The sequence below is a fragment of the Ambystoma mexicanum genome, chromosome 4q (assembly GCF_040938575.1).
Source record: "Ambystoma mexicanum isolate Mex_15411 chromosome 4q, UKY_AmexF1_1, whole genome shotgun sequence".
Taxonomy (NCBI): domain Eukaryota; kingdom Metazoa; phylum Chordata; class Amphibia; order Caudata; family Ambystomatidae; genus Ambystoma; species Ambystoma mexicanum.
This window is the reverse complement of record NC_090928.1, coordinates 1315331293-1315351469: the sequence shown is the minus strand read 5'-3', so window position 1 is coordinate 1315351469 and position 20177 is coordinate 1315331293. Positions and strand designations below refer to the sequence as shown.

General features: G+C 48.0%; 1 protein-coding gene across 2 annotated transcripts in view; it reads left to right on the top strand.

The window, feature by feature from the left end:
• LOC138468429 (zinc finger protein 615-like) overlaps positions 1-11049 on the top strand; it is a 99027-nt gene extending 87978 nt beyond the window's left edge. For both annotated transcript variants that reach the window (XM_069608988.1, XM_069608987.1), the window contains one exon: positions 6644-11049. In XM_069608988.1, the coding sequence (XP_069465089.1) occupies positions 7258-8901 (1644 nt within the window). In that variant the 5' untranslated portion in view covers positions 6644-7257 and the 3' untranslated portion in view covers positions 8902-11049. The remainder of the gene's footprint in view (positions 1-6643) is intronic.
• Positions 11050-20177: the final 9128 nt, after the last annotated feature.

The window sequence follows — 20177 nt, the reverse complement described above, 5'->3', positions numbered from 1 at the left end:
AGACCATGCCAAGGAGAAAACTGCATTTTCAACCCCAGGAGTTTATAGTCATGCCTTTTCAACTAAAGAAAGCACCTGCTACATTCCAAAGGATGGTGAATCATGTTCTGAATGGGATGGAGGACTTCTGCATGGCATACCTGGATGTCATTGCAGTGTTCAGCTCTACTTGGAAGGAACATATTGACCACTTAGGATATGTTTTGCAGGCTCTTGAGCAGGCCCATCTGACCATAAAGCCGAGTAAGAGTCAAATTGGTCAGAGTAAAGTGGTCTACCTTGGACATGAGGTAGGAGGAAGTGAAACCAGGCCATTGTCTAGCAAGGTGTACAAGCTGTGCAAAATTGGCCACCCCTACTACTCAAACAAGAGCCTGCAAAACATATCCTAAGTGGTCAATATGTTCCTTCCAAGTAGGGCTGAACACTGCAATGACATCCAAGTAGGTAGAGGGCAGTCATTGGCTGGGGGCAGTATGACCCAGAGACCAGTGATTGGTTGTTACGGGAAAGACAGTTCAGAAATTAAACTGAAACAGATTGTTTTCTTTACCGAGGATTCCCAGCCTGACGACAGGGAATATTCATGAGCGTGTGAATCCATGCCAGATCCATGCTGGAGAACAACAATTACAGGTAACTGTTGGTGGGCATGGCATCGCACTCCACTTCTGACATGGTGGGTTTAGACATTGCTCTGCACAGCTCTGGTTTCTGGTATTCAAAAAGTGTCCAAGTTTTTCTCTCCAGTCTATGGGTAGGGTGAAGCATTACTTTATTTGTTTGGGTCGTGTCTCCGCCCCAGTTCTCCCGCTGCTTGGCTAAATCGTTATTAAGGTCCTATTCATCCACTTCTGGGGACCTACAGTCAGTTGCTGGCTCGCGCCACTGTCTTTGCCCCGACAGTCCGGGACACTTGGGTGCTTGTGGTGGGCGAGGGGGCAGGGGTTGTGGGTGCCAGGAACACCTCCTTCATCCCCTCTATTGGATGGGAAGGTTCTTGTCCATATCCGCTCTCCCCTATGGGTGTTGGGTACCACGTTGCTTGGTACCTCCTAAGGCGGGCACACGCCCCAGATGTGATTCCTGGGGGCTCTCACCTTAGCCGTGTTCACTTGACACTGTTAGGGCCCCATGGGGCAGGTGGGGGCAAGAAGGGGGCACTTCTTCTTCTTCGTACCATCCCTTCTTTCTTTCCTGCACCATAAGGATGGTGTCATCACTTAACGGTGGTTGTGGGTAGGTTCCCCACTAGGCAGACACATGCCCCAGAAAGGACCTACGGGGCCCACACCAGCGCTGTTTATCCCAGAGTGGAGCCGGGGTCCCAGGATCCCTCTGTGTCTTGTCCTGGCTCTCCTTGTGTGTATACCTTCCTTCGTGCACTTACTCCGGGTCTCTCCCTTCGCCCTCCAGTACCTCCTCAGATTTTCCTGCCGCTGGGGGGGGGGAGGCAGTACTCCCAGGCTCACTCCCACTGGGCTCCGGTGGATGGTTGTTGCAGGTATCCCGCGTGTGTGGCTTCTCTCTGTGAGGCTGTGGGATCCTCGCCTGAGGTCAAGTGGTGGACTCCCCCTGGGCTATGGGTTGTCTCCTCTATCCTTGGCGGGGTGCCATGCTAGGTGCAGGGGGGGTTCTGCATGAGAGGGGGGCCTCCCTTTCCATATGCCCTTGGCGCCTTCTTACGTCCCTTTTCTGAGGCATCCCTAGGCCCCAGGCTAATCTGCTTCTCCACTCTGGTGTTCCCTGCGCTAGCCACTGCTGGCTCCAGGGGGAGTGGGGCTATTGCACCGTGTGTAAGGGCTCCCATATTGGTGGGAGTACTCTTCTCTCTAAATGCCCCTAGTTCTTTTTATTTTATTTTTCCTTATGCCAGATCTGTGCCCACTGTCACTCCTGGCTGCCTCCCTCCTTCTGCGTGGTGTGTCCAGACCCAGTTTGTATTTATTGTCTCAACTTGGCTTTACTTACTTTACTTTTTATACAATGCACTGCCCCCTCCCCCTTCCCTCTGCACGTTTCCCCCTCTTCCCCTCCCGTACACTTGCGCGATCTCAATGCCACCTGCCCTAGTAAGATCGTTGTCTCAGTCTTCCCTCTGTTCCCCCTCCCTTGCCTCATCGCGCCTTGAAACACTTGTGTATAGGCACGTTATAAATGCCTTATATCAATAGTGGCAGCCGCCTGTTTCCAATAGTGATTTGCCCCACGGGGCCCCCTTCCTATAGCACTGTGTACCAGTTCCACATGTCCTGGGCTCCACAAAAAATGAGGTGTTTGCTCAAAGATGTTGTCAGGGGCGCGCCCCTGTTCCACAGTGCAGCAGTGGTGCTCCCACAATGCCCGCCCGGACCTGTCCCAGCTATCTTCTAGCTGGCTCTCTTCCTTGTGTTCCCGATATTGTGGGGTGGGCCTCCGCTCCCGCCGTTAGGTTGGACGGAGGGATCTCTCCCCCAGGTGGCCCGGCCGGCCTGGAGACAGATGGGGGGGTGGAGGGGTCGCTCACCTCCGCAACCGCTGCTCTCCTCTGATTCGCCCTTCACAGGGGGTGGGTGGAGAGGGGTCATCTCACCTCCAACCCTGACCCAATCTTCCGCCTTGTACTCAGTGATATGGAGGGAGCCCCTCCCCCAGGCTGAGCGGCTCCCTTAGGCTCGCAGCTGCCCTGGTGACAACTGGGGGAGTCCTCACCTCCCCAACCGCTCTCTCAACTGGTTGCTCACCGTTGGAGGGGGTGGGTGGCGGGTGCGCGAATGTTCGTCTCCCCTCCAGCCCTGGCCTGCTTCTCTGAGCTTCTCTCGGCGGCTTCTCTTCTTTGTGTGCGTCCCCCTCCAACACGTCAGACACATGGAGAGGGACACTTTCGCCTGTGCCAGTTGGGTCCTTACTCGTTTCTCGGCAAGAACAGGCCGATTTCAACCGTTCTTTCACCCAGGGGTGCTGCTGGAGTTCCCCTGCAGCCGGGAGAGGGGGAGGGGAGGTGTGAAGCCTCTGAGACAGTGGGGGTCTCTAGGTGGGGGCTCAGTCCACTTTTTTAGGCCCTGATGCTGGAGAGTTGCGCTGAGGCTGCTCTCATCAGTGCACCCCCTGGTACCTTCTTCTTGATTATATTTAAGGTTAGATTTAAAGTGGGTACAGGGTGTAATGTGTCCATTTGCGCTGACAGAGAAATCATTTAAAGAGCAGGCCAGCTGCATGGCTAGTTTTCAGTGGCTAACCCTTAAATCATAGAACTTTATGAAGTGTATGGTAACCACTTGCACTTGGCGCTTAGCCTCTATTTAGAAGGTCAGTATTATGCCTCAGCACTAGACTTGCACCATTATACCTCTGTACTAGACTTGCACCATTATACCTCTGCACTAGACTTGCACCATTATACCTCTGCACTAGACTTGCACCATTATACCTCTGCACTAGACTTGCACCGTTATACTTCAGCACTAGACTTGCACCATTATACCTCTGCACTAGACTTGCACCGTTATACCTCTGCACTAGACTTGCACCATTATACCTCTGCACTAGACTTGCACCATTATACCTCTGCACTAGACTTGCACCATTATACTTCAGCACTAGACTTGCACCATTATACTTCAGCACTAGACTTGCACCATTATACTTCAGCACTAGACTTGCACCATAATACTTCAGCACTAGACTTGCACCAGTATACCTCAGCACTAGACTTGCACCATTATACCTCTGCACTCGACTTGCACCATTATACCTCTGCACTTGACTTGCACCATTATACCTCAGCACTAGACTTGCACCATTATACCTCAGCACTAGACTTGCACCATTATACCTCAGCATTAGACTTGTGTCAATCTGGAAAAGTGAATACCCTTCATTTGAATGATGGACGTATCTTGATGGCCGAAGGCCAACCGTCTTATGCACAGAATTATAGAAATACAGACTGCTATGCTTGACGAACAAGCGGCCATTTTAAACGTAGCCAGAATCGCCATTTTGCTTGTTAACCATTGCTCATTGCTTTCTGTCTAAAACTGCTTTGTAGCTTGCAATTCTTGCAAATTCTGCTTACTCTGCTCAACTGTTAATATTGTTGTCTGAAGATGAAAGGGCAAGGTCGTGGGACTGAGGAGTTCGTTGAAACTCCGCATGAGTAGCCCAGAAAGGAATGCCCACGCTCCCTCTCTGTAGCCTTGAGGGAGAGCTGCAGGGCATTTAATCATTTCACAGCTGCCAGCCAGTCTCGTACTGTGGTAGAGAATATGTTAGAATAAAGCAGCTAAAGGCTTGAATTATGCTCTTCTTACGGCCCCCCCTCACAAAACCCTTTAGAGCGTGTCGGCTCCCAGGACACGAATAGCACCCCATAGATAGCAAAGCTTGGAATGTGGCTCTTCCCCCGTGGGCAGCTTGCTTCCAAGAACAGAAGCACCGTGTTCTGTTCAACAACTAGAAGATGCCTCTGCACTTTTTAATTACACATTGTTACTAGAATAGACATCGAAAGCATTATAATCGTCATACGCGTCGGATATGTCTATCGTCATCCCGAGTTCAAAGGAACTTAATACAGAGGGGTGTTGAACATGACTTTGCTGATTGTATGATATGCATTTTGTATATATGTAACTGATGTACGTAATTCGCTCTCTTGCGTCCCTCGAGGTCTAGAGAATACACGTCGTGGGGCGTGAGATCACAGTTGGCCAATTGGGACTATTTTTGCTTGCAATAAACCCTATCAATTGGAATTTGAACCTTGTGTCTGGCGCATCCTTTCGTGGATGGTTATTGCCTTGTTTCCATATTGCGAGGGACCCGTAGGGGCCCCTTTCACTTGCACAATTATACCTCAGCACTAGACTTGCACCATTATACCTCAGCACTAGACATGCACCATTATACCTCAGCACTAGACTTGCACCATTATACCTCAGCACTAGACTTGCACCATTATACTTTCAGCACTAAACCTAAACCATTATACTTTCAGCACTAGGCTTACATAACTTTTTGGTTTAAAGTAATTTCAGTATATATTGGGATCTGGACCATCTCGATGCGATGGCTCCTCCCCTGGAATTTTTGTTGCATTTTTTTTATAGTGGGCAAACCCCCATACACACACACACACCAAATGCTCCCCTCACACCTCCAGTACACATTCATTCTTAAATTCACGAGTCACATTGGACTAGCAAACAAGTCTTTCATTGGTCTCTGCTCACACAGCTGGATGGTGCCGGGAGAGAAGGCTCCAGACATTACATGATGGCTTCAAGACCGCTTCGCTTTAGGCACCGGGTGACAATGGCGGGGAGAATCTGTTGTGGGTCTGTGTTGGCAGAACAGCATCTGCAAATTGCTGCCAAAACAAGCATCTGGGGTTACATAGCCCCTGGCCCCCTCTACTAGCAGAGGTCCCCTCAGCCCCCCAAGAATGAACAGACATTACATTTATGGCTTTGCAGTTGGAAGTGATGGAATGTATTCTGGTTGAAATCAGTATTTGAGAAAGCTTTCTTTCATTTTGGCATTACTATTTCCCAAAAAATTAAATTGGGTTTGTTTGTATTGCGCGCTGTGCTGGAGTCCAGCCTTTAACCTTCAACATTTAGTGATGTCTTGTTCACAGCACAGAGGGTTCAGGGGCTTTCTGAGATTGAACCTTGGTTGCAATTATCAGAATCCACAAAACGAAGGGGTATGGATCGGACTGCAGGAAACTGGCAAGTAACATAACCACTCGCACACACTCCTTAACAATGAAACAGAGTGTCCCCTCCTGAAAACGACTCATTATGCTCTTGGGTGCTAAAATCTTTGAAATAAATAAAAATGACACTATTCCTGCTGAAAATCACCTCTGTGACATTACATGTTATGACTAGAGCACCACTACTCTGCCTCCTATCAGGGTGTCTGTCCCCAGCAGATGATTTAAATATTAGGGCACCTGGCTAAACCCTGAAAGACCCAGGTAGATAAACTAGAATGAACAAAACACAATTTTTCAGGGTGAGAGGTCCCTCAACTCTCAAATATCAAAATGTAACTACACATACATTATTTCACATTGGTGTATTTTAATAATCTTGAGATAGAGTACCAAGGGGAATTCTAGAGAAACAATACAAATGAGTATGATCAGTGCCAAAAGAGGATCTTAATGTACAAACATACAACAGCAAAAGATTGTCAGAGCAGTTGTGCAATGAAGACAGAAATCAACAATCATTGACATAACATAAAAAGAGTCACAATAACAACAGTGTTTGAACTGTGCACTGTTCATGTGAAGTATAGTCGTCGACACAACAGTGTTTCGGCCTAAAACAGCTGTAAATTGCAGCTAGGTGAGCAGGCCTTCATCAGGACGTGTGGTGAAATGATGGTAGTCCCGGGATATCTATCAGGGGTTAATCCATTGCCAAGGTAAGATGGGTCCATGTTAAGTACAGGAACCAAGCTCATGCCCCGTATCTGTCTCATGTTCCCCCCAGATGGCACCGTAGTATTCAAGGTGTTGTTAGTTACTATGTGAGTAATTAACTAATGCACATCACTACTACTGAGTACCAGTCTGCATGTTACAAGTGATGCCTGAGTTTGTGAACATCTTGAAACTAATAATGTGCCTCTCCTGTTATTCCAATAGGTGATTGATGGCCCGGAAAATGCAACAACAGTCATTGTAAAATTCCCTGGACTAATGAACTGCAAACCTTCAAACCAGCTTTACAAACTAATGATAGCTACAGTGTGTGATAATGACGGCAACAATGCTTGCTAATGATGGCAACAGTGTTTGGTAATGATGGCAACAGTGTTTGGTAATGATGGCAACAGTGCTTGATAATGATGGCAACAGTGCTTGATAATGATGGCAACAGTGCTTGATAATGATAGCAACAGTGTTTGATAATGATGGCAACAGTGCTTGATAATGATAGCAACAGTACTTGATGTGCAGTAATACAAGTCTTTTTGTTTTGTATATTATTCCTTTGAGAACACACATGAGTGCTCTTTTATACACATTCTGAATGTAAGGGTAGTTTGTTTAAATCATTGTTTTGAAACCCCAGTAAATTCAAAATAACAGTATCCATGCACTAAATATTTTAAAAGCTTCAGGGGGAAAAGCTGGGTTGTCACCAGAAATTATCTCCAGACGAGAAAGATCACCTGTGCCCTGAATTGTATAAAAGGTTCAGTGGAAAGGGTCCTCTTACAAAGTAAACTGGTGAGCAAACCTCACACGTGCACAGAATGTGGAGAACGTTGCCATCTCAAGAACATACATATTTCCCACATGAGGACACAAGGGAAAATATTTATCAGTGCACTGAATCTGGGAATAATGTCCACTTGCATGATACACTTATCTGCCAACAGCAAGTACATAATGGCCAGAAACCCCATGTGTGCACTGAATGTGGGAAAGGGTTTGCTCGCAAGGGACATCTTATAAACCACCATAGAACACATACAGGTGAGAAACCTTATTTGTGCACTGAATGTGGGAAAGAGTTTGCTCAGAATGGTCATCTTTCTATCCACCAGAGAATACATACAGGTGAGAGACCTCATGTGTGCACTGAATGTGGGAAAGAGTTTGCTCAGATGGGTCATCTTTCTATCCACCAGAGAACACATACAGGTGAGAGACCTCATGTGTGCACTGAATGTGGGAAAGGGTTTGCTACCAAGGGAGAACTTACTGGCCACCTGAGAACACATACATGCGAGAGGCCTCATGAGTGCACTGCATGTGGGACTTGGTTTTCTCGGAAGGGAACTCTTACTATCCACCAGAGCAGACAACATACAGGTGAGAAACCTCATGAGTGCACTGAATGTGGGAAAGAATTTGCTCATGTGGGTCAACTTTCTAGGCACCAGAGAACACATACGGGTGAGAAACCACATGAGTGCACTGAATGTGGGAAAGGGTTTGCTCAGAGGCATCAGCTTACTGCCCACCTGGCAACACATACAGGTGAGAGACCTCATGAGTGCACTGAATGTGGGAAAGGGTTTGCTCAGAAGGGAAATCTTACTATCCACCGTAGAACACATACAGGTGAGAGACCCCATGAGTGCAGTGAATGTGGCAAATGGTTTGTTAGGAAGGGAGCTCTTACTCGTCACCTGAGAACACATACAGGTGCGAAACTTCATAAGTGCACTGAATGTGGGAACGGGTTTGCTGAGAAACGAGCGCTTACTTGTCACCAGAGAAAACATACAGGTGAGAAACCTTACACATGCACTGAATGTGGGAAAGGGTTTGCTGAGAAGAGAGAGCTTATTAACCATCTGAGAAAACATACAGGTGAGAGACCTCATGTGTGCACTGAATGTGGGAAAGGGTTTGCTCAGAAGGAATATCTTACTATCCACCAGAGAACACATACAGGTGAGAGACCTTATGAGTGCACTGAATGTGGGAAAGGGTTTGTTAGGAAGGGATATCTTATTAGCCACCAGAGAACACATACAGGTGAGAAACCTCATGAGTGCACTGAATGTGGGAAACGGTTTGCTTGCAAGTCGCAGCTTGCTAGCCACCAGAGAACACATACAGGTGAGAAACCTCATGTGTGCATCGAATGTGGGAAAGGGTTTGCTCAGAAGGGATCTCTTACTATCCACCAGAGAACACATACCGGTGAAAAACCTCATATGTGCACAGAATGTGGAAAAAGCTTCAGTCTGAGCTGTAACCTTATTAGACACCAGCGTAAACATAAACTTGAGCGTCCATTTCAGTGCACTTCATATGGGGAGGACTTCAGTACACAGGATGGTCTTATCCACCAGGAGACAGGACATATAGCTGGAGAAATCTCCTCTGCAATTGAAGCTTCAGAGGGGAGGAGATGCTTCTTCAATGGGACAGAGTTTGGCTAGTGACTAAAACTGTGAGGAACCTGCCTGCACAGCTGCTCCCAGTTTCCTTTGGAACACGACTAGTGACTGATTATGGTCGGTTAAATCTCTGCTGTTTGAAATGCATCCCTTCTGGTATATTCCAAAATCTTCTGTTTTAAATACCCATCCTATGGAACACTGTACCTAAATTAATGGGCACCAACATTTTGAAACAGCTTAAAGACTCAGTGATTGAATCAATAACTATAGGCCCTCATTGGATATATGGGGTGAACCGTCCTATGATCTGTAGAGAAACTGTAAAGAAAAAAGACATGTATTATTTTACATTAATTTCTATGTTCGGAGAAGCGTGACTTACAAGAGGTATCATTTGTCTATTACTTCATTTACAAAATGCATCTACTAGGAATGAGAATACAATTTGTGTACCGCTATAAAGTAATTTTACTTTCAAATTCAAAGCATAAGGATTAAAACATTCCTAATGTAAATTATCTGAAGCCCACCTTAATACACTGGGAGGAAGCTGGATTCTCATATGGGTAATAAGACTTAAGCTTGGCACAATACATGTGAAAAGGCCATGTTCGTTTAGGGGGGAAAATGCTTGTTTCCATGAAATGAATGCCTGGAACACCCTCCCTGCTGAACGCTGCAGTGTTTAACTTTTGCAACAAATTCTATGGCACTACGGTCTCCTCAGGAACCCCTCTTAAGCTTCACACTATTTCCTCTCTCTAGTGGAACACTTTTCTCCTCAGTACCCCCTCTAGTGTATTGCACTATTTTCTATCTCTAGTGGAACACTCTTCTCCTCAGGATCCCCTCTAGTGAATTACACTAATGCTTGTCTCTAGTGGAACACTCTTTCCCCCTCACAACCCCCACTAGTGCATTACACTATTGCCTATCTCTAGTGGAACACTCTTCTCCTCAGGATCCCCTCTAGTGCATTACACTATTGCCTTTCTCTAGTGGAACACTCTTCTCCTCAGGACCCGCTCTAGTGCATTACACTATTGCCTATCTCTAGTGGAACACTCTTCCCCCCTCGCGACCCCCACTAGTGCATTACACTATTGCCTTTCTCTAGTGGAACACTCTTCTCCTCAGGACCCCCTCTGGTGCATTACACTATTGCCTATCTCTAGTGGAGCACTTCTCCTCAGGACCCCCTCTAATGCATTAGACTATTGCCTATCTCTAGTGGAACACTCTTCTCCTCAGGACCCCCTCTAGTGCATTACACTATTGCCTATCTCTAGTGGAACACTCTTCTCCTCAGGACCCCCTCTAGTGCATTACACTATTGCCTATCTCTAGTGGAACACTCTTCTCCTCAGGACCCCCTCTAGTGCATTACACTATTGCCTATCTCTAGTGGAACACTCTTCCCCCCTCGCGACCCCCTCTAGTGTATTACACTATTGCCTATCTCTAGTGGAACACTTTTCTCCTCAGGACTGTCTATGGTGTATTACACTATTGCCTATCTATAGGGGAACACTCTTCCCCTCAGGACCCCCTCTAGTGTATTACACTATTCCCTATCTCTAGTGGAACACTCTTCCCCTCGGGACCCCCTCTAGTGTATTACACTATTGCCCGTCTCTAGTGGAACACTCTTCCCCTCGGGACCCCCTCTAGAGTATTACACTATTGCCCGTCTCTAGTGGAAAGCTCTTCCCCTCGGGACCCCCCTAGTGTATTACACTATTTCCTATCTCTATTGGAGCACTTAAGGTTAGTAGATAGTTCCCTGGGGTCGGCATGGTGCGGTACAATCACATACGTGAGGATGCATGTCCACTGTTAAATCACTGTTTTAAAAGAAATTGGTTTGGTGTGAAGGGATTGGAAAGTGTCAAATGTGACATTTTATGAATACAGTAGAAAGGGCAAATGGAATAGAAGTATTCGCTGTGCAGAGAGGCAGTAAAACCTGTGCAAATGTGGAAATGAAATGGTGCCTTTGGTCTAAAAGGAAAGTGTTGTGGGTGTAATGATGTCTTAGCCGCTCTCTATGAATTCCAAGAAGGAATAGTTGGCAAAATATTTACCAAAGGAAATTGGTCCTGAATAAGCTCAGATGCCGAAATTAAACCTTACTCAAGTGTGTTCATTAACTGACTGAAATGGTGATTAAAAAAACATTGAACTTCAGCTAATGTGTCATTGTGTTAACATTAAAAATACATTGTTAGTACCACCAAACGGTATGTTAAATTGATGTAATCCAAATCCAGAGCCCCCAGACCAGACGGATACACCACTAGATTCTACAAAACCTTCAGGCATCAACTATTACCACCTTTGGTGCATCTCTTTAACTCTTTTTGGAGCATGGGCACTATAACCCCCTCCATGCAAAAATCTATTGCAATCCTTTTGCTTAAACCTGGGGGGGACCCGGCAAATCCGGCATCCTACAGACCCATTGCATTACTGAACATCGATGCCAACATCTACTCGAAGGTCCTAGCTACACACCTCTCTCGCATCCTGCCTGACATAATCCACCCAGACTAGACCGAATTTATTGGAAATAGAGCAACAAGTGACAACATTCGTAGAACTCTAGATCTGGTGGACCTGGCTACTCGAAACTCCCAAAGCTTGGCACTTCTAGCCCTTGATGCCACCAAGGCATTCGATAAAATAGACTGGACCTTTATGAACCTCACCCTGGAGGCCTTTGGCTTCGGATCGGAGTTCCGAACCATGGTCTTGGCGAATTACAGATCCTCAAAGACCCTTTTTAGAATTAATGGCACCTTCTCCTCCCCAATCCCTCTAACCAGTGGAACCAGGCAGGGATGCCCGCTTTCTCCACTCTTATTCGCCCTGGTTATGGAACCCTTTGCCCAAAGAATTAGACTAAATGACTCCATCAGGGGGCTCCAGGTCGGATCCTCCCAACATAAAGTGGCCCTATATGCGGACGACGTCCTATTAACCATCTCAAAGCCCTCTCTCTAACTGAAACACGCTCTGGCTGAGATGGAGGACTATGGAAGTGTCACTGGCTTCTCTATCAACTTTAACAAATCTACAGCTCTTGGGATAGGCCTGACTCCGCTGGAAAGGGCAACCCTGACCTCGCTTTGTCCCATTCAGTGGAAAACCACGGCAATCCCCTACCTGGGGGTCCAAATCCCGGTGAACCCAAGGGAGGTCTATCACATAAACTTCCCCGCTCTCTTTAAGGAACTGGCAGATGACTTGAAGCAATGGAAATTACAGGAAATCTCATTAATGGGCAGTATCACTGACTGTAAAATGAACCTTCTTCCCAGATTCCTGTATGCCTGCTCCTCACTCCCGGTGCCTATCCCACCCCCGGCTCTTCGGGACCTCCAAAGGAATATGCTGTGCTTTATTTGGTGGGGAAAAAACCCAGAATCCCCCTGAGATCAATGCTGGGGAACGCCAGGCTGGGCGGTCTAGGAGTACCCAACCTACAATGATACCAGATGGCAGCACAATTGACAATCACCCATGCCTGGCGGATATCCTCTGACCGCCCAAGGTGGGTGGAACTCGAACAGTCTCGCCTTGCCTTCCCTCTGCGCTTCCTCCTGCACATCCCGCCACCTATGCGACAGACAGAGAAACTACTGCTTGCCACCAGACACACTGTGGACACATGGGATAAGGCGCTAAGGAAGAAAGGAGTCTCCAGGGGACTGAGCCCCTCATCGCCAATTTTTCTCAACCCAATTTATTCTCCGGCGATGAACCTCCGGAACTTTAAGAACTGTATCGCGGGGGGCCTGGAATCACTGGGGCAACTGTTTGAAAGGGGGTAACCGTGTACGTTCTCACAATGCAAGGAAAACTTTCAGCTGCACGAGACCGACAGGTTTTCCTTTATCCAGCTTCGCCACTGGTGCTCCCACCCGCAGGCTCGTCTTGCAGCAGTCTGCCCACCTACAGCACTGGAACTAACCCTGATGGACCTTCCGGCTCAAGGTAAGATCTTACAAACGCTTCCATGGGGACTTTCTCACCTCTAAAACCCGTGCCATGGCACAGTGGGAGGCAGACCTGGGCCATCCCATAGAAGACCAGGCCTGGACAGATATATGGTCCCGGGCGCACTCCTCCTCAGCCTGCATTACCAACAGAGAATGTGCTTATAAAATATTGTTACACTGGTACTATTCCCCCCTGATGCTTCACCACATAAACAGTTCCCTGGACCCGGCCTGCTGGAGACAATGTGGACACACGGGTCCTTCTTCCACATGTGGTGGACATGCCCACAAGCCCAACAATTTTGGAAACAATGCCTGAACATCATTGAAGATATTACCCAAACAACGCTCCCCGTAGAGCCTGAACCCATTTTGCTGGGCGCTCCAATCCCGGGAATATACTCGAGGTCAGGGCCCAAAGCTAAGCTTCTGTCCCAATGACTTCTAGCAGGAAGAATAACAATCGCCCGCTCCTGGAATGCCAGATAGGGACCTCTCCTGCCCTTCTGGTGGACCAAAATGTGGGATAGCCTCATTGCAGAAAAGGTTACGGCGGCAAAGGTAGGGACTCTCCACCACTTTCAGAACATGTGGGGCCCATTTCTTGACTATGACCAAAAATTCCCAGCTCCCACATACAAGCCCCAACAAGCAAAACGGATTCTGGATAGTGGAGACACCTCAGAGAGGGGGGTGCGAGGCGTGAGGGGGAGGGAGAGGGGTGCCAACCTCCGGGATCGTAACCCGAACAGGCATGCGGGATGGGGATTGGGGAAAGGGGGTAGAGTGTTCGTAATATGATTAAAGGTGTCCGGAAGGTTACAGCAATGTAAAACTGTATTTGTTTCCTGCCTTGTTCAAAAATATACATATTTTAAAAAACCTTGGGAGTCCACTCTGCTAATCTGGCCTTCTCCTCCTATGAGGAAGAAGAGATTACCGGAGCATCCTTCTCCTCAGACTTCTTCCCCAGTGGGGTAGAAGCTGAGGTGGTTTTAGTTTCCCTGGGTTCCTGGGAGCCTAATGTCTCAGAGGCTTATGCTAGGATTGCAGATAACACCAAGCACTACTTTAAAGACAGTGGGCCTCATCATGAGTTGGGCGGTAACGCCGGCACTACTAGCGCTGGCGCTATCTGCCCTACCGCCAAACCCACCGGCGCTATTAGTGCCGGATCGCGGGTTTGGTGGTTTTGGAATTCCCCATTCTCCATTAAGCCCATTTGGGAATGCCCCATTCCCCATTGGACTGAATGGGGAAATTTCGCGCTAATACCGCTGGCAGATTTCCCGCCGGCGGTATGAGTGTGAATTTTCGGCGGATTTCCCCCCAGCTCAGAACTGGGGAGAAATCCACCAAAGCCCTGATTTGGCGGGCCCTTAAATCTGGCGGTAACAGCACTACCGCCGGATTTAAAGGTTACTGCCAAACTCGTGATGAAGCCCAGTGTGCTGATCAATGGAGTAGATACTCCAGCTCTTAGGGATAGTGGGTGCAGTCGAACTGTAGTGGATTCTACCTTGGTAGACCCAGAGGAAGTTGCCAGAGCTACTCTGATGCCCACTAAGTTGGATGATGGCCCACCTCGCATGTTCTCAGTAATACGTGTATATCTTAGTATAAATGGTACAGCAGTCAGGATTCCAGTGAGCATACAGAGGAGTGTCCCAGGAAAGGTCTTGTTGGGCAATGATCTCAGAGCTTTAGGGCTTGTGGGAGACACTGCTGACAGACCCTGCACAAGGTCTCGAACAAGGGCAGCACTGGCCAAGACCAACGCACTGCCCCAGCCAAAGCGGAAACCTAAGGCTAAAGGAGTCAGAAAATCAAAAAGAGGGAAAGAAAATATTCCCCCTAACTCACCTACCACTGAGGTGGAGGTAGTTGGTCAATCACCCGGACCTGATGAGGAGGTGGTGATGCCTGAAGTATTTGACCCCAATGACCATCCTGAACTAAACGATTTGTTAGTGGAAGGTGGTCCTGACAGGGAAGAATTCAGGAAATGCCAACGTGAGTGCCCATGTCTGGAAGGCTTAAGGAGACAGGCCTGCTGCCAGCTTGAGGGTGAACCTCCTGGGAAGCATCAGATTTATTGGGAAGGTGGGCTCCTGTACAGTGAGCCTACAGAGTCTACAGAAGGAGACCATAGGAGGTTGGTGGTTCCCCTTGCTGTAAGACCCTTCCTCCTGCAGCTGGCGCATTAAGTGCCCCTTGCTGGTCACCTTGGAATTAAGAGGACCAAGCAAAGGTTATCCATGCACTTCTACTGGCCCAAGATGGGGGTGCAAGTAGAAAGCCACTGCAGGTGTTGTGCCTCCTGCCAGTTATCTGGTAAGAGTGGCTCAACAATCCAAGCTCCATTGGTACCTCTGCCAGTGGTGGGGGTACCATTTGAGAGGGTAGGGATCAACATTGTTGGTCCCCTTGACCCCCAAACATCCTTAGGCAATAGGTTTATCCTGGTGCTGGTCGGCCATGCCACCAGGTATCCCGAGGCCATCCCATTGAAAACTGTGACTGCCAAGTCAGTTGCAAAAGCTTTACTTGGCATCTTTACTAGGGTTGGCTTCACTAAAGAAGTTGTGTCTGACAGAGGCAGCAACTCTATGTCAAAGTATATGCAGGCTATGTGGAAGGAATGTGGGGTCACCTATAAGTTTTCTTCCGCATACCACCCTCATTCCAATGGTCTGGTGGAAAGGTTTAACAGGACCTTGAAAAGTATGATTGGGGCTCTGGAAGAACCTCAAAGAAGAAAATGGGATCTTCTCTTACCATGCTTACTGCTTGCCTACAGAGAGGTCCCACAAGAGGGTGTTGGCTTCAGCACCTTCGAACTTCTGTTTGGTCACCCTGTAAGGGGACCCTTGGCCATAGTCAAGGAGGGATGGGAGATGCCAACTCCCCCATTACTACCAACGTAGTAGACTATGGGCCTCATTACACGGACAGCGGTAAGGGTTTACTGGTACCGGTATTTTACCGGTACCGGTAAATCCTTACCGCCTTACTACAAGGTCCCTTTGCGGGTTGGAGAATTTAACGCCTGCTTTTTGCAGGCGTTACAAAACCAAGCCGCAAAGGGACCAGGAGCTAATTACGGTACCGCAATTTGCGGTGCCGTAATTAGCACCTTCCCCATTCCCATTATGCCCTATGGGGCAAAAATGGGAATGGGGAAGGGCAATGGGGGAAGGGGGAATTACCGCCCCACCAACCTTGGAATAGGGCGGTAATTCCCCTTTCCACCAAGGCAGTGCCGGTATTTTACCGGCATGGACCAAGGTGCTAATAGCACCTTGGTCCACCGCCGTCCGTGTAATTAGGCCCTATGTGCTAGGGCTCAGAAAGAGGATGGTACTCCTGATGGGTCTGGCTAGCGACAAGTTGAAGGCAGGACAAGCTTTGGTGAAACATTGGTATGACCAGAAAGCTTCCCTCATCAACTTCACACCTGGTCAGAAAGTCCTGATCTTGAATCCCATAAGGCCTAGGGCTTTACAGGACAAATGGTCAGGCCCTTACACAGTGGTGGAGTCACTGGGTGAGGTCAACTATTTAGTGGACCTTGGAAGGCCTGGACAGGCTCCAAAAGTATTCCATGTAAATAGGCTGAAGGCTTTCATCCCAAGAGTTGAAATCGCAGCACTGCTATTTGTTAGGGAGAATTCTCATTCTATGGCTAATTTCCCTTACCTATAGAGTCCCCCAGCAGCTTTGCTGGATTTGAAGGTTTTTTTTTCTTTTCTCCTGCTAAGAGTGAGACTCTTATTACAGTCCCTCTCTCAAAAGTTTCTGGCTGGTGGCATGGTTACTACTGTAAATATTCGACCGCAAATATTTCCCTATGGGATTTTCCCATTGTTTGAGGCTACCACATTTTCTCACAGCCTCTAAGATATCGCAAGTTAATTTTATATTAACTTTACTCAGGTAGGTTTTATTTGCCAGAACTTTAATATAAATTATTTCTCGTGTCTTTCTCTAAACTCCTACATCAGGTCGGGGATCCTTTGTTCATCCGTTTGGCGGGCTTCTGCCAAGAAGCTCTTCTTTCGGCGCCACTGAGTCTGGGGTGGGTCCATTGTGTGGGAGGGGGAGTAGGACCCCTGGACAGGGCTGCCTCAGCAACCCCTGTCGCACTCCATTCTGATAGGCTGGTGGGTCCACCGCCAAGGATGACCACTCCACTGTGTGAGTGACAGCTAGGCTGTATGAATGGGGCTCTTTTTGCATAAAAGCAGGGTCCTGAGGACTGGAAGAGCAAGACGTCGCCACTGGAACTAAGAAGCCAAAGAGGAGAGAAGCCAAAGACACCAGCAACGACTGAACCACCGGTGAAGCCCTGCTGCAGCGTCTCACTACTTTTCTCCAGATGAAGAGAGAAGATATTCATCTGCAATAGCCTTCTTCCCTTGAGCTGGTGGGGCCAACCAGTTTGCCAATTGCCTTCCTGGACCTGCCTTGGTCGAATCGCCAGTACCCTGTACACGGAGGCCGGATAGCCAGGCACCAGTCCACCCGGACCGCGATTTAAAGGAGTGTACCTTTTATTCGTCGGGCAGCACCGCGGCTGGTTTCATCCCTGGGTAGTGCAGTAACTCGAACCTTCCTCCACAACGAGAGTCTCTCTTCCTCTGCTGGATCCCCGAACTGCAGGAACTACCAGGAACAACCGCCACCGCAGGAGCCACTTCTTCATTTTAAAGGTACATTGTTACGCCAGGCCGCCCTTTCTTCGCGGTAGCACTAAAGGTGTTTTAAAACCTTTACCTACCTGTTGGGTTGTCCGCCCCCTTCTCTTAACATTGTCTTTCACCTTCTGCATCCACCTTTTCAAAATCTTTAACCAAAGACTTGACTGCAGCTACACGAACATTTTGCTCCTGGGCCCTTGCCCTGTTCCACTGACTTTGGCACATGCCTACCTACTCTGGCTACATTTGTTAGAACTGCCTTCTTTAGATTGATTCTCAACTAGAACTGTGTTGGTGCACCTACTTCTTATAACTACCCTTTTCTTCCCTTTCTTTAAACCTTGTGAAATGCCATTTTGCTCAGTTTTCATGTAAGTATTTTCTATGCTGATGCACTCTTTCTTGATCTGGGTCACAAATGTATGGAAAGTGTTGCCAGGGTGTGTAGAAGCTATTCCTATATAACTTGTGCTTTCCCTCTCTCGTGAGAAATTGCTAGAGTATCCCTTGTGTGTGGGTTTCACTGTGCCGTTTTGCTCAGTTTTCACTCTGTTTCACTTGGTCTACAATTTAACTAGGGAGTGTGTATATTTTTCCTTGACTTCATTTTAACTTGCTTGATGACTGTGATAACTGTGTTTTACTAGAAGTGTATAAAATAAATATATATATCTACTTTTCAAATACAAAGCTTTGGTCAATGTTTCCTTGTACCCTAGTACTGTAGTCCTATTGTGCAAACCCTGAATACTGCTCATCTCCCTCTTGAGATAAGTCTGACTGCTCAGCCACAGCTACCAACTAAATCTTTGTGGTACAGACTGATACCAAAGGAGATTTATTGCTCTCACCTGTAGTCCTAGGGCCTCATTACAACTCAGGCGGTAAGGGTTTTACGGCGGCGTAAACAGCGCCGACCCTTACCGCCTGAGTACGAGGTCCCTTAGCGCCATGGAGGTTTTAACACCTGCTTTTAGCAGGTGTTAAAATCCATGGCGCTAAGGGACCATGGAGTTAATTACGCCACCGTAATTTACGGTGGCGTAATTAACGCCTTCCCCACTCCCATTATGCCCTATGGGGCAAAATGGGAATGGGGACGGGTAAATGGGAAAATGGGGATTTACCGCCCCGCCAAGGTTGGAATGGGGCGGTAAATCCGCCAACCACCATGGCGTAAACATAGTTTATGCCATGGTGGTAAAGTCACGGCCCAGGCGGTAACTTACCGCCTGGGTCGTAATGAGGCCCCTAATCTTCTCTAGTGCTCCCTAAGGGAACTGCACTGGATTCTGCCTAACACTATTGGCTTCAGATGTTGAGGAAGAGGAGTCTGAACCTCTCCCCGACCTGTTCCAAAGCGGTCCTTCAGATAGCTCCTTTGAGGGTGTCCGAGTGGCCCCACACCTGACTTCTGATCAGCAGGCTGAGGTGAAAAGTTTGCTTAAGCAGTTTTCCCCCCTGTTTTCGCAGTCTCCTGGTTAGACACCTTTGTGCAAACATAACAGACACAGGAGACAGCGTACCTACCAAAAGTAGGGGATACAGGATGTCAGACAAAGTACGGTCTTATATCAAGACCGAGGTCAACAAGATTATAGACCTTGGGGTGATTGAACCCTCTAGTAGTCCTTGGTCCAGCCCTGTGGTTTTGGTTCCAAAAGCAGGTACTTCTGAATTGAGGTTCTGTGTGGATTACAGGGCTCTGAATGCTGTCACCAAGACAGATGCACACCCCTTGCCTTGAACAGATGAGCTGGTGGATACCTTGGGTGCCTCCAAGTACCTCAGCACGTTTGACCTCACTGCTGGCTATTGGCAAATAGCTTTAGCAGAACATGCCAAGGAGAAGACAGCGTTTTCTACTCCAGACGGCCTTTACCAATTCAGGGTAATGCCAGAGGGCCTTTACCAGTTCAGGGTAATGCCTTTTGGGTTGAAGAATGCACCTGCCATTTTCCAGAGGCTTGTGAATCATGTGTTGAATGGGTTGGATGAATTCTGTCTTGCATATCTGGATGAAATAACAGTTTTCAGTGCCACCTGGGAAGACCATGTGAAACACCTTGGGATTGTGTTACAGGCTCTTCAGAAGGCCCACTTGACTATAAAGGCCAGTAAGTACCAGATTGGACAAGGATCCGCAGTCTACCTTGGACATGAAGTAGGTGGAGGGAGGATACAGCCTCTACCCAGTAAAGTACAAGAAGTACAAGACTGGCCTACCCCCACTAGACAGACTCAAGTGAGAGCCTTCTTAGGACTCACTGGGTACTACAGAAATTTCATGGCAGACTATGGCACCATAGCTGCCCCTCTGACTGCTCTCACAACTCCAAAGAAACCCAAGAAGGTAACTTGGTCTGAAGAGTGTGAGAAGGCTTTCATTCGAACCTGCCAGCGAAGTGGACTGTACTGACGAAGTTTGGGTCTGCCTGCGTTGGGGACCGGTGAGTAGTCCTTACCCAAACCGGTGGCCCCTAGAGCAGAAGCCCATTTTTACGCACAAAGTGGCCCCTGAGGGCCCCTTTCTTTTCCACAGCTATTGAGAAATAGCGACTCCATCCCGCACTCTCAAACTGTCTCTGCCCGCAAGTAGATGTCCTGCTTGAAT